The 11,184-nt window shown below is 63.2% G+C and overlaps 6 protein-coding genes across 6 annotated transcripts in view, besides 6 other annotated features; all 6 read left to right on the top strand.

The window, feature by feature from the left end:
* Window positions 1–29: a microsatellite.
* Window positions 30–118: 89 nt separating this feature from the next.
* Tco025E_04563 (engulfment and cell motility ELM family protein) lies at window positions 119–1,111 on the top strand (the record flags this gene model as incomplete). Its single annotated transcript, XM_029371473.1, has 1 exon — window positions 119–1,111. One exon carries the CDS (start codon window positions 119–121, stop codon window positions 1,109–1,111), a length of 993 nt encoding a protein of 330 aa, XP_029228445.1.
* A 776-nt stretch (window positions 1,112–1,887) lies between these two features.
* Window positions 1,888–1,919: a microsatellite.
* A 54-nt stretch (window positions 1,920–1,973) lies between these two features.
* On the top strand, window positions 1,974–2,579 carry Tco025E_04562 (putative transmembrane transport protein; the record flags this gene model as incomplete). Its single annotated transcript, XM_029371472.1, has 1 exon — window positions 1,974–2,579. The coding sequence occupies one exon, from the start codon at window positions 1,974–1,976 to the stop codon at window positions 2,577–2,579; it is 606 nt and encodes a 201-aa protein (XP_029228444.1).
* Window positions 2,580–2,665: 86 nt separating this feature from the next.
* Window positions 2,666–2,699: a microsatellite.
* A 100-nt stretch (window positions 2,700–2,799) lies between these two features.
* On the top strand, window positions 2,800–3,798 carry Tco025E_04561 (putative transmembrane transport protein; the record flags this gene model as incomplete). Its single annotated transcript, XM_029371471.1, has 1 exon — window positions 2,800–3,798. One exon carries the CDS (start codon window positions 2,800–2,802, stop codon window positions 3,796–3,798), a length of 999 nt encoding a protein of 332 aa, XP_029228443.1.
* A 352-nt stretch (window positions 3,799–4,150) lies between these two features.
* Window positions 4,151–4,171: a microsatellite.
* Window positions 4,172–4,616: 445 nt separating this feature from the next.
* On the top strand, window positions 4,617–5,459 carry Tco025E_04560 (uncharacterized protein; the record flags this gene model as incomplete). The annotated part of the gene is made up of 1 exon (XM_029371470.1): window positions 4,617–5,459. One exon carries the CDS (start codon window positions 4,617–4,619, stop codon window positions 5,457–5,459), a length of 843 nt encoding a protein of 280 aa, XP_029228442.1.
* Window positions 5,460–5,672: 213 nt separating this feature from the next.
* Window positions 5,673–5,699: a microsatellite.
* A 291-nt stretch (window positions 5,700–5,990) lies between these two features.
* Window positions 5,991–6,015: a microsatellite.
* Window positions 6,016–6,321: 306 nt separating this feature from the next.
* On the top strand, window positions 6,322–10,488 carry Tco025E_04559 (uncharacterized protein; the record flags this gene model as incomplete). Its single annotated transcript, XM_029371469.1, has 1 exon — window positions 6,322–10,488. The coding sequence occupies one exon, from the start codon at window positions 6,322–6,324 to the stop codon at window positions 10,486–10,488; it is 4,167 nt and encodes a 1,388-aa protein (XP_029228441.1).
* Tco025E_04558 (uncharacterized protein) overlaps window positions 10,485–11,184 on the top strand; it is a gene marked incomplete at both ends in the record, with an annotated part of 1,755 nt that continues 1,055 nt past the window's right edge. The window contains one exon of the mRNA XM_029371468.1: window positions 10,485–11,184. This exon is cut by the window's right edge and continues 1,055 nt beyond it. Coding sequence (XP_029228440.1) covers window positions 10,485–11,184 — 700 coding nt within the window.

Here is an 11,184-nt window from a genome sequence, read left to right as displayed (position 1 = left end):
AAAGAAAAAATAAAAGAAAAAGAAAAGAAGGACGCGGCAAAAAGGGACGGGAGGGAACCGGCGCGGAGCACACACATCGAACACGTGAGGCACGAGGGACGGAGGTGCGGCGCGGAGGATGACGTTATACCTCTCCGTACTGCGCGACCCCGCGTGGCTCCTCACCGCGGCCGTCGGCCTTGCCGGGGTTGTGCTCTTCGCGTTCTACTGGCGCCCGGGCCGGGCGCTTGGCAAGCGCTGGCCGTTCCCCCGCCGCGGCCGGAGTCCGCCGGTGCTCCGCGGCATCGCAGCCGGCCAGCGGCCGGAGATCGCAACGAAGGAGGCCGTCGGTCACATCGCCCGCGGGGAGATTGTGACGCTGGGCGGGTTAGTGTACTTCTTCCGCGGCGCCGGCAACGAGAAGAAAATTCTCCTCGACCCCGCGCTGCAGGCATACCTGCAGCGTCTGCTGGCCGCGGGAGCCCCGGCGGAGGCGACGCTGCCCGGGCCCCAGAGCGCGCACGTGCGGGAGATGCTGCGCCAGCTCTGCCACTGCGGCGAGCAGGCCGCTCGTCTAGAGAAGGAGCGCGCCACCGCGTTCGACGCGGCGAACGCAGAGCACATGCAACTGCTGAGGGAGTTGTGGGAGGCGGCAGGGAGGTCGCCCGCAGACTTCGCCCATCGCAGCGAGTCGTGGGTGGAGTTTGGCTTTCAGGGGCTTGACCCCGCAACGGACCTCCGCGGCGGCGGCGTGTTGGCCCTGCGGCAGTTTCTGCACTTCGCCCAGACGCACAACGACGACTTCAAGGCGATGATGGCCTTCAACAAGAGGATGCTTGCGGCGGGTGAGGACACCTGGTACCTCCTTGCCGTGGTCTCTATCCAGTTCACAGCGCAGCTGTTGCTGCAGCAGGACCACGCCTTTTACCTGCCGCAGCTGGAGGTTTTGTACGACACCGTCAGGAGCGACGCCGGCAAGGCCGCGGGCGAGGGCGGTGCGGGTCGCCATGTTGGCAGCTCACGCGCGGAGGTGCTCGGGCGGCGCGGCGGCGGCGGCAATAGTAGTAGCGAGAGGAAGCCAAACCGACGGCGGCAGCCACGGGGAAACCACCGCCCACAGGCCCTGGAGTGAGATCAGCGACTTTGAGTTGGGCTTCCACGCACTGCATCATCAGTTGCTGCTGCATTTCAAGAGCTGCTGGCACCGGGACCTGCCGCACGTGATGGAGTACGGCAACTACACGCCAACCGTCTTTCGGAGCTTCTTTCTGCCTGACTGAGCACCTCCGGCGCGGCGGCGGCTGAACTGCGAGGCCGCGGCCACCCCTCTCTGTTTGCTGGGTTCCGTTTTTATTTTATTTTTTTTTCGGTTTCGTGTCTCAGCGCACGCGCACGCGCACGGGGACGACGACGGGGGTGTGCGTCGTTTGCCGCACGCACGCACGCGCACATTTTGTCCGTCTCCTCGCGTGCCATTAGGCGCCCGTTCACTGTTCACGTTGTCGCCTCTTTCCTCCCTTCTGCTTCTCCCAACTCTCCCCCACACAACTTCTGCCCGCGTGCGCACCCGCCAGCGCGTAGAGAGATATTACCTTCTAGACACATATACACAACTCTGTGGCTGCAGGCAGGTCTGTTCACGGTCGCCCTCCTTCTCCACCCGTCAGGGACCACCATCAGCAGCGGCTGGGGGAAAAACAAAGAAAACAAAAAAACAGAATAAAAACAAAAGCAACAACAGCAGCAGCAGCATTTAAGGAGGGAAAAAAAAGAAGACGAAACGAAGAAAGCATTTAAAGGGAAAAAGAAAAAAAGAAAAACAAAAAAGAGTACCGTCAGCGCGGTCAGGTGGCCAAAGAAAGTTGGTGTCTGAGGTCCAATTCCACGCAAGCACGCACTGCAAGGCATAGAGGGAGAGAGCGCGGAAGAGGAAGAGTGAGGGCGGGGGACAAGTAGGGAAAAATAGGCAAACAGCGGCGAGTGCTGGCGCAGATATGTCGCAGAAACTGAATGCCAACGCGAAGGAGTGGCGGCCGGCGGGCGAGCTTGCATCCTTCAGGCTTCCCGCCTCCACGAGTGAGAAGGATGGCAAAGCCGCAGCGGACGACGTCGCCGCAGCCGCCGACGACACCAACAATGGCGCCACCGCGCCGTCGTTACTGCCGGAAGACCAGCAGGAGCAACAACAAGGAGAGGAGCAGCAGCAGCAGCAGCGGCAGCAGATGCGGACGCTTGGCGCCGTCACGGAGTCGCCGGCGTACTACCCTTCCTTCACGCGGGCGGGGCCGTCGGCGCTCGTGGCTGGTGGCCCCGCAGTGGAGCTGGAGGGGGTGAACTGGGCGGAGGAGTTCGAGCGCGTCATGGCTCTCACGAAGGAGCTAATTGAGCGGCAGCTGAGCAGTGAGAAGGGCGCTGCTGCCGCCGGCGCCAGGCCGGAGGGCGGCCACGCGGGCCACCCCAAGCCGCTTCGCAACCCCAGCCTCGAGCAGACGCCGCCGCAAAAAGTCACAGGGCGTAGTTGCGGCCACGGACGCCAGTCGGTACCCTGCGCTGCCGGGCACAGACGAAGTGCGTCCACTAGTGAGCGGCAAGTGGGTTAACGCGGCCAGAGTGCTGCTTCCCAAGTGCGGTCCCAGTGGTGGCGGCGAGGGACACGCGCACGCGGCACCCACAGCCCCCGCGCATCCTGCTGCTGCTGCTGCTGCTGCCGCGGCGGCGGCCGTCACGGAGTTGGACGAGAACGGCAGACCGCTTCCGCCGCTCACGGCAAATGGAAACCGGCGGTGGAAAAAACCCACAAAGTCGCAACAAAAGCGTGAGATGGCGCAAAAAAACGCATTTGAGGCCTTTGCAAACGCGCTCCTGCACAGCGTTTCACCATTTATGCTGCCGCTACGGGAGCGGTGCAAGACCTCGCTTCCACACATTAAGGTTGACCAACGCTTTGGGAAGAGCGGACAGCCACAGACGGCCGTGGCGCAGTTTGTCGTAGCTCCTCTGGTGACGAATTACAGGCCGCGACACTTTCACGATCTTACCCCTGGCGACTTGATGGAGTTCCACTACGACTTTGCCCAAGTTATAAAACAACTTAAATCCGCAAGTGACATACTGTTTGGCTATGGTCCGGTGTGGAAACGCTATGCGGTGCCCTACTGCTACGTGAGCTGCAAGGACTACAGGCAGGAGGTGTTAAACTTGTGCCCAGACGAGGTTCCCAACATGCGTGTGGAGGCCATCTATGAAGATGATATAGTGAAGGACATCACAGACGTGGTGCTGGCCGTGGAGGAGCTGGAGCCGTTGCAGTCTATGTCGATTGCGCAGGCAATGAGTCGCCGCGTAAACTTGGCCCCCCTCTTCGACGCATTTGACACCATCTTTAAACCCATCGAAAACTACCGCATCATCATCCGTGACCTGCATCGCGCCCCGTCCACCTATCTGATTCAGGCCTCGCATCACGAGATACAACAGAAGCCCTCACCGCTTGTGCTCTACAACGACCCCAATCTGTGGTACGAGCTTCCTGTGGTTAGCCGCATACGAGTCGAGGAGAAAACGACGGAAGAGGCTGCTCAGCACCCTGCGGCGGACACCGCAGCCACTGCAGCCTCCGCAAAGGCCGCGGGGGGGGAATCCAAAGCCGGCGCGACTTCCAGAAATGACCGCGGACTACCAGCTGAGCGCGGCTCACACGGTAAACGCTCCAGCCCGGGTGAAATGTACCCATTGGCGGTGGTGGTGCCCGTGGTGGGGAGCGTCCTTTGCGTGCTTCTGACGGCCTGCATCTTGTGGCGGCGCAGGTCCACTGCGTAGGCCGCGCCTGCCGCGTTGGTCAGCCTGCCTGGGAGGTTCGATGGCGGAGCGTCTCAAGACCAGGCGGATGCGCGTGGGGGAGGACACTGGCGCCCGTTCCCTGCCGTACAGAGAAGCTCGGGATCCGCGAGGCAACGCAGGGCACAACGGGGAGGAAAAAGCAAAAGAAAAAAAATCAAATTCGGCAAAAAAAAACAAAGAACAAAATCACAAAAGCACAAAAACAAGGGAGGAACGCAGCTGCAACGAGCGACGCCTAGACGAGTACAAAGTGATACGACACTTAACCACGGACGATAATGCAATAACAGAGCGGAAAGAACGAGGAGGAGTAAATGGAGCGGAGGACGAAAAACAAACAAGCAAACAAACACGCACACGGACACCAAAAGCGCAGGCGACAGCAGCGGTAACCAAAGGCGAGGAATAAGGACAGACTACAGCCCACAAAACATTGGCGACAACTTATGACCGCCCCCCTCCTCGTTCAGCCACAGCCATGAAGAAGATGGCTCTCAGTCCGCAAATGACGGTTTAAGCGGGAACCACTGGACAGAAAGAGAACCGTTCTCCATATTGACTTTGCACACTTTCTAGTTGAAACAAGTTTGACTGTCACCCCACCCAGTGGCGCTTCCTCGGTTACTTGCCCTTCTCCTCAACAGGGTAGAAGAGTTTGTTCAAATGGCTATTGCCCCACGTGGTGTTCCCATGAAATTTGTCGACACCCATTGCACTGTTGCCCCCTTCTTTTTTCTCTTTCCCGCGTTGCAGACTAGTCGAGGCCATCACCAGCGATACTGAGGCACTCTGGCAGGATGCGGGCCCACGAAGGCGCGCCATCCGGGACCGCGGGGTTGCCGACCGTACACGCGCCTGTCTGGTTTGCCTGCTGCGGCGTGCTGCTGTTCTGCTGTTCCACCTGCACTGCTGACTCCTTATTGCTTCTTGATGACCCTAAAGAGTCGTACGATCACACTCGCATTGCCTGCGCCACTCATGGCGGGTATCTTGTGGCGGCAAGCAGTGCGGCGATTGAGGAAAAATATGTCTCTCTGATGCGGACCAAGGTGGAAGATGTGAATAAAGTCGTTGCCTTCCTTGCCGGGAGCCGTGACAAATGTGGATTGGCTCTGCGCGAAGTTGCCAGCTGCGAGTGGTGCTGGCGGGATAACTGGCAGGAGAAATGTGCACCACATTCTGTCTTTTACCGTTCGTCCCTGCGACTTTGGGGTCGACCGACGCCTGGCATGTACGTGAATTGGGCCCCGTTCTATCCTCTTGGCCCCAAAAACAGCCAGTTCGTTGCATACGACTACCGTAGGGGCGGCTGGATTAGCGCACCCTACCAGTACAATATGGTGACGCATGCGTTGTGCCGCACCCTCGACCCCCACCCTTCCTCCACCCACGCGCCTATCCCCAAAACAACGACGCAGGCTCCTGGTTCAACCTCGGGTTCCTCCCGGTCAGGCGAAGAGTTGAATCTGGCTAAAAGAACTGGCGTGACGGGCAACTGGTGGGCCATTTTTGCCGCTATCTATCTCTTATTCAGCACGCTGGCGTCGGCTCTGTCGTACCTTATCCTGCGGCCCGACCCCGATAAGGAGGGACACGTCAATGAACAATCTTCACGGGATGAGTCAGAACTGGACGAGTGAGAGGAAGAGGGGTGGGACGCGTTTGGGCGCCGTGGAGACGCAGGTTGGCAGTACCGCTTCTCTCCGTTGAGGTAGTGGCACTTTGTTTTCCATCATGCTTCGCTTGACATCCACGCATCTGACACACAAGTGACAGAGCGCTGTTTTTTTTTTGCTTTTGTTTACGCAGAGTTTTCTATGTGCATAGCAGTTTATTAGTGGTGGGAGGTTGCCTGCGTGTGTGTGTGTGTGTGCGTGTGTTTACGACTTATGGATGACTTTGCGATCCTGCGGTTGCGTCTGCGATTCTGGTCTTGTTCTTGGGGTCGCTACTTTACCTTTCAATTTTTTTTTCTTATTTGCTGCGTGCATTTTCGTTGCCGAGGCCGGTGAAGGACGTTTTAGTCGACCCCGCTTGGTGTGGGGGGCGGCACACACCCAATCACACTTGCGCGCATATTGTGGCCTGCCTCTCTGCGCCGTCTTTCTGCCGCTCTGGCCCCGTTGGAGAGGCGAGTGTCGTGCGTTGTGCGGCTGCAGCAGGCGGAGGCGGTCGTTGTTGTTGTTGTTTTTTTGTACTTTGCCGCGTTTTCATTTGGGGGCGGCCGTTGGGCTCCCTCACGCTCGCCTCCCGTGCTTCCCCTGCTGAGACGCGCTGGTGGCGGGAGCTGCTCCGGCGGCGCAGGACTAGGGCGTAGTGCAAGTCACAGCCAAGAAAAGGAACGCGGGGGAGGGGCGTAGTAGAGCGCGTTGCGTAGATAGAAGTCAGAAGAGCCTCGGTGTGCTTCAGCCTGAAATTGCGTGTGTGTGTGCGTGCTGGGCAGGCGAGAGGCGTGGGCGGTGTTCTCGGAGCCCGTGGCAGACGAAATCGGCAGTGGAGTTAATGAAGCACAGGCGCCCCGGCGAGGAAGGTGGCGTGCCGTTTGGGATGCGTGTTGGGCCTGTTGGGGCTCACCGTAGGCGGGCTTTCGGGGAAGTGCTTGGCAATGCCGCTGCTGCTGCTGCTGGCGACGGCGCTGCTGTGCGGAATGAGGGGGAAAATTGCGACGAGGGGCCGCAGCCAAGCTGCTTCGTCCCGACGCCGGAGCCCCGTGTACGCGCCACGGCGGCTTCTGCGTCGTTGCTGCGTGCCGGCAATTCCACACCCCCCCGCCCAACGGGGAAGGCGGGGAACGTTTGGAGGGAGTCTTTGTTGGCATCGTCCCTGCTGGAGGGGGCAGCGCTGCGGCGGCAGTCCTCGGCGGCCAACGTGCAGCGACTGGACCTCAGGGCCACAGCGGTGGACAGCGTGGAGTGGGGCTGGTTTTGTCGCGAGGTGCTGCCAACGATGTCGGGCCTGACTTTTCTTGGGCTGGCGGAAATGGGGATGACGGACAAGCGGCTAGCGGAGCTCCTGCGCAGCTGCCAGGCGGGGCCTGCGCGCCGCGGCACGGCGCCGTCGCCCTCCTCCTCCTCCTCCTTAGCGCTGTCGTCAGGAAGGTCAACGGGTCCCGTGGTGGCGAAGTCCGTCGCGGCGTGTGAGGCTGTCGCGTCCGCAACGTCGCGTGACCTCGGCCCTGGTCGAAGGGCCTCGACTTCCGCCGCATCTTCGGTTGCAGACTTCTGTGAAAGACGGGCGCTGCGTCGACTGGGCGTGTTGGACTTAAGCGGGAATCGTCTGACCCACCGTAGCGCGACCCCGCTGGGAAAATTGCTCCTCTGGGCGGCAGACACCCTTGACGAGCTGCACCTGTCGGGGAATCCCTTGCAGGACTACGGGCTGCAAATCTTGGGAATTTATTTGGCCAAGTTGCGCCTGACGTCGCTGCGGGAGGAGCCCCACTTTTTTCCCCCGTCGCTGGTGCGGCAGTACGCGGCGTGGCTTGCGCAGCGCCGGCGGCACGGCGCGCCGCAGGAGCGGAGGTGTGGGGACACTGGCGGGCCGGACGCGGGCCCCGCTTCCTGCGGGGAGGCGCAGATTCCTTTAGGAATTTCATCTTTGGACTTGCGGGGTTGCCAAGGCTCTGCGCGGGGGATTTCAGAGGTGCTTGCGGGGGCAAGTCATGCCCACCGGCTGAAAACCGTGCTGCTGGCGTACAACGGGGTTGTTGCGGCCGCGCTCGTGTCTCCCCGGCCAACTTGCACGGATGGCGAGATCGCGCCGCTGGCGACGCGTAGCCGAGACGAGGCGGCCGCAGGCGCCGACGCCGCGCCGGCCGCGTGCAGGTTTTCTAGCTTCAAGGAACTCCACTACCCATGTGCGCTGAGGACGCTGAACCTCAGCGGCGTTCCGTTATCGACGATGTGTACGCCCATTGGCTGCCGCGAGCTTTTCCTGAACATATTTTTCTGTTGCCCCAACTTGAAAGAGTTGGATGTCTCGGGCACCTTTGACGCACTCAAGCTGCCACCTTCGCTGCTACTGCAGCTCTTGATGCAGGGGGACGAGGCTTCGCGTGACCCGCGCATCTACTGGCGCCTGCAGCGAGAGCTGGAGGGGGCGACGGAGTTTACGCTAGACGCCGTGATGCTGGCCCGCCAGGCGTGTGCGGGAGGTATTTTGTGTGAGCTGGCGGCACACGCCGCGTTTAACGCGCAGCGGCGACAATGTTTGGCCCCACCCGCGTTTTGTCGCCTGCGGGTGTTGAATCTGCGCGGTACAGGAGTCACTGATAGGGCGGCGCGCGGCTTGGCGATTGCCGCAGCTTCCGCGGCGTCGACGGGGGTTTTCTCCTGCCTGGCGGCGCTCAACCTGGCCGAAAACCTGCTGAGCCTCGAGGGGTGCATGCGGGTCGTGCACGCCTTTATCCTTGACTGGCCAGCGACCCCCTCCGTGCTCTCCGCGCTGGCGCTTCAGGGAAATACTGGGATTCACCGCGACGACGGCGGCACCATTCTGCTGCTTCAGCAAGGGGCCGAGGCTGCCGTGCGGCGACGCTGCGAGGAGCGGCGGCGGTGCGGTCTTGCCGGCGGCACACGCCCACCGCCGCCGCTGCGTATTCACCTCGGCGCGGTGGGGGAGGCGGCCTTCTGCGTTGCCAGCGGTGAGCCGGCGGCGGAGGGCAATACCGCAGCCGAAAGGGAGGACTGCGAAGGGGCAGCCGGTGACAAGCAAGGCGACGCCGCGGTGGGTGGGAAGGGGCGAGAGAACGGCTTCCCGCCGTTTCACTTCGGCACGGGCGGGGCGCTGCCGGCAAGCGCGTCGTTCCCCTCCCCGCTGGCCGCGCAGCTGGCGGGCGCCTGCGACGACGTTAGCTCCATCCACGCCGGGGAGACGCCGCGGCGGTTTCTCTTCTCCGTGCCGCCAACACCGTCGGTCCTGCAGCGCCCAGCGGACCTCGTTTGTCCGCCCGAGCCACCGCAGAGGCCGCCACAGCTGCAACGCATCGAGAGTGAGGATGAAGAGCAGAAGCAGCGGAAGCGGCGCCGGGGCGTTCCCATCCTTTCGCCTGTGGTTGCTGACGAAGACCTGTCGGTGATTGCGGGATCAAGCACGGGGGCGGTGGCGGGAGAGACGCGGCGCAGCTCGCTCGGTGGCGTCAAGCTGTCAGCGGGGTTCGCGACACCGGCGTTCCGCGGCGTCGTGCCCCTCCTGGCGGTGGCAAAAGAGGCGCAGCCGTGGGCCGCCATGGACGCCGCGACGGCGCGGGCGCCAAGCCGCAACGCTGGCCGCGAGGCCACTCCACTGCGACCGCACGAGCGTCACGTCCTGCAGGACACGCTGACTTCCTTTCGGCGCGAGCCGTCGTCCATTGCCACCTCTCCTCCCCGCGCCTCCTCCAAAGCATTTAATTTTGGCTGCCTCTTTGCCTCCATGGACGCCGCGCGAGACAGCGGCGGCAGCGTGGAGGCGGAGACTCCCTTGACACGGTGCCACCTTAACAGCGAGGGCAGCCACCGCAATGGCGAGGGTGCGGACACCGCGGAGGCGAAGGGAGCGCGTGTCTCGCGCGACGCCGCCGAAGTTTCACCGTTGGGCGCGGAGGAAACTGCGGCGGCAGTGAAGGCGGCAGGGGGTGGGCCGGCAGTGCGGCTGGAGAGCGGGGATGCTGCCGGGCCTGCAGGGGAAACGGCCGCGGCATTCAAGCCGGGGAAGGCACGTCGCGTGAAGGGCTTTGTCATGTCCTACTACCACCCCGTGGGGCACGTGCTCTGTCGCGGCTGGCGTCTGCTGCATCGCGGCGATGCTGTGGGAGAAGATGCCCGGGCGTGTCTCGCGCGTGATGTGTGGGCGCTGCTGCAGCCGCCGGAGACACAGCGGGGCGACGTGGTGGTGAATTCTGTCTCACTTGCGACGCCGTCGTCGGAGGAGGACGTCGGCGAGGACGCGGCGTACGGCGTCACACGGCTGAAAATCACCTCTAACGAGCACCGCTCTGCGCTGGCTGAGCGCTTGCAGCAGCACGCGAACATGGAAGGTGGGATGATTGCTTTTCCGTTGTTTATGCAGGCACTCCGGCAGTCGGAGGAGGACACGGTGGAGGTGGTTGCCGCCATGCTCGACGCCGCTCGCGGCAGACTGCCCGCAGAGTGTTCGGGAAGCACCGCGGAGGAGTTGGTGCACGCGCGGCACGGCAGCGAGGACGAGTTGGTGGCAGAAATTGCTGCCGCCTTGGCTGCCGGCGGTGGCGGCGGCGGCAGCAGCAGTAAGACCTCACAGACGCCGAGCGAGCCGCTGGAGGAGGCCGCGGCGGACCCGCCCTTTTTTTCCGTCAACTCCGTGGATGCCACTCCTCTCGCGGAAGCGCCGCAGCTGTCCCAGCCTCCGCACGATGCAGCGGAGACAAGGGAGGAAGCAGAGAGGCTGGAGACGGAGGAAGCAGCTCCGACCACCGCCGTGTGTAGTGGGTCCCACGTGCCCCACCCACCAGGAGCGCGCCAGGCAATGCCGCCAACCGCAGCGGAGCCGCTGCCGCTGCCGCTGCCGCGCGCCCGCCGGGCACCGCCGCCTCTGTGGGGACTGCCTCGCAGCCTCCGCCAGCACCGAATACGACCAGCGATGCCGCCACAGCAACGGCCGTGGCGGAGGCGGCTGTTGAGGAGCCGACAGGGAGTTTGGCTGACCACATGAAGACATTTGTGTTTTCTTTTCCGCATCGTGAGGGGCACTGCCTCTGCCGCGGTTGGCGCCTACTGCACCGCACAGACGCCGTTGGCGCAGAGGCGCGCACGCTACTGGAGGCTGATGTGTTGTCGCTGCTGCAGCCCGCCCCGGACAAGGGGCCGCATGGCGCCGATGGCAACGGCGCGAAGGACGCGGACGACGAGGCGGCCGCGCGGCGGACCCTCGACTCGGTCGCCTTCACGTGGGAGGGTTCGTCGTCGTCGACGATGCAGCTGCGCGTGGTGACCAGCGAGCGGCGCGCGGCGGTGTCGCGGCGGCTGCAGCAAAATGTAGTCGAGGGCGAGGTGAAGCTGCCACGCTTTTCCGAGCTTCTCCGCAGCAACGCCGCGTACGACACTATCGATGCGGTGGAGACGTACCTGCGGCGCGAGGCGTCGGAGGAGTTGCGGCAGCGTCTTGCCGGCCGCTACCGTTCCACCGCTACGCTGGTCCACTACTACCACACTGACGAGGCCGCCATGCTGCAGGAGATTGGGGCGGCCGGCATGACGGCGGTGGAGGCCGCTGTGGCCGCCGCGGCGACTGACGCCTCCGCCACCGTCGCAGCCTCACCAGCGGAGGCCCACAATGACGGCGGCGGGCGCAGCGCCGGCGAGGGCGTCGTGGAGGAGGCGGAGGCATCAGTCGCCGCGGCGGCCACGC

The sequence above is a fragment of the Trypanosoma conorhini genome, assembly GCF_003719485.1.
Source record: "Trypanosoma conorhini strain 025E chromosome Unknown Tco_14.4_contig_00236, whole genome shotgun sequence".
Lineage (NCBI taxonomy): Eukaryota > Euglenozoa > Kinetoplastea > Trypanosomatida > Trypanosomatidae > Trypanosoma > Trypanosoma conorhini.
Note: the sequence above shows the minus strand (reverse complement) of the source record. Positions and strands in the feature narration are given on the sequence as shown.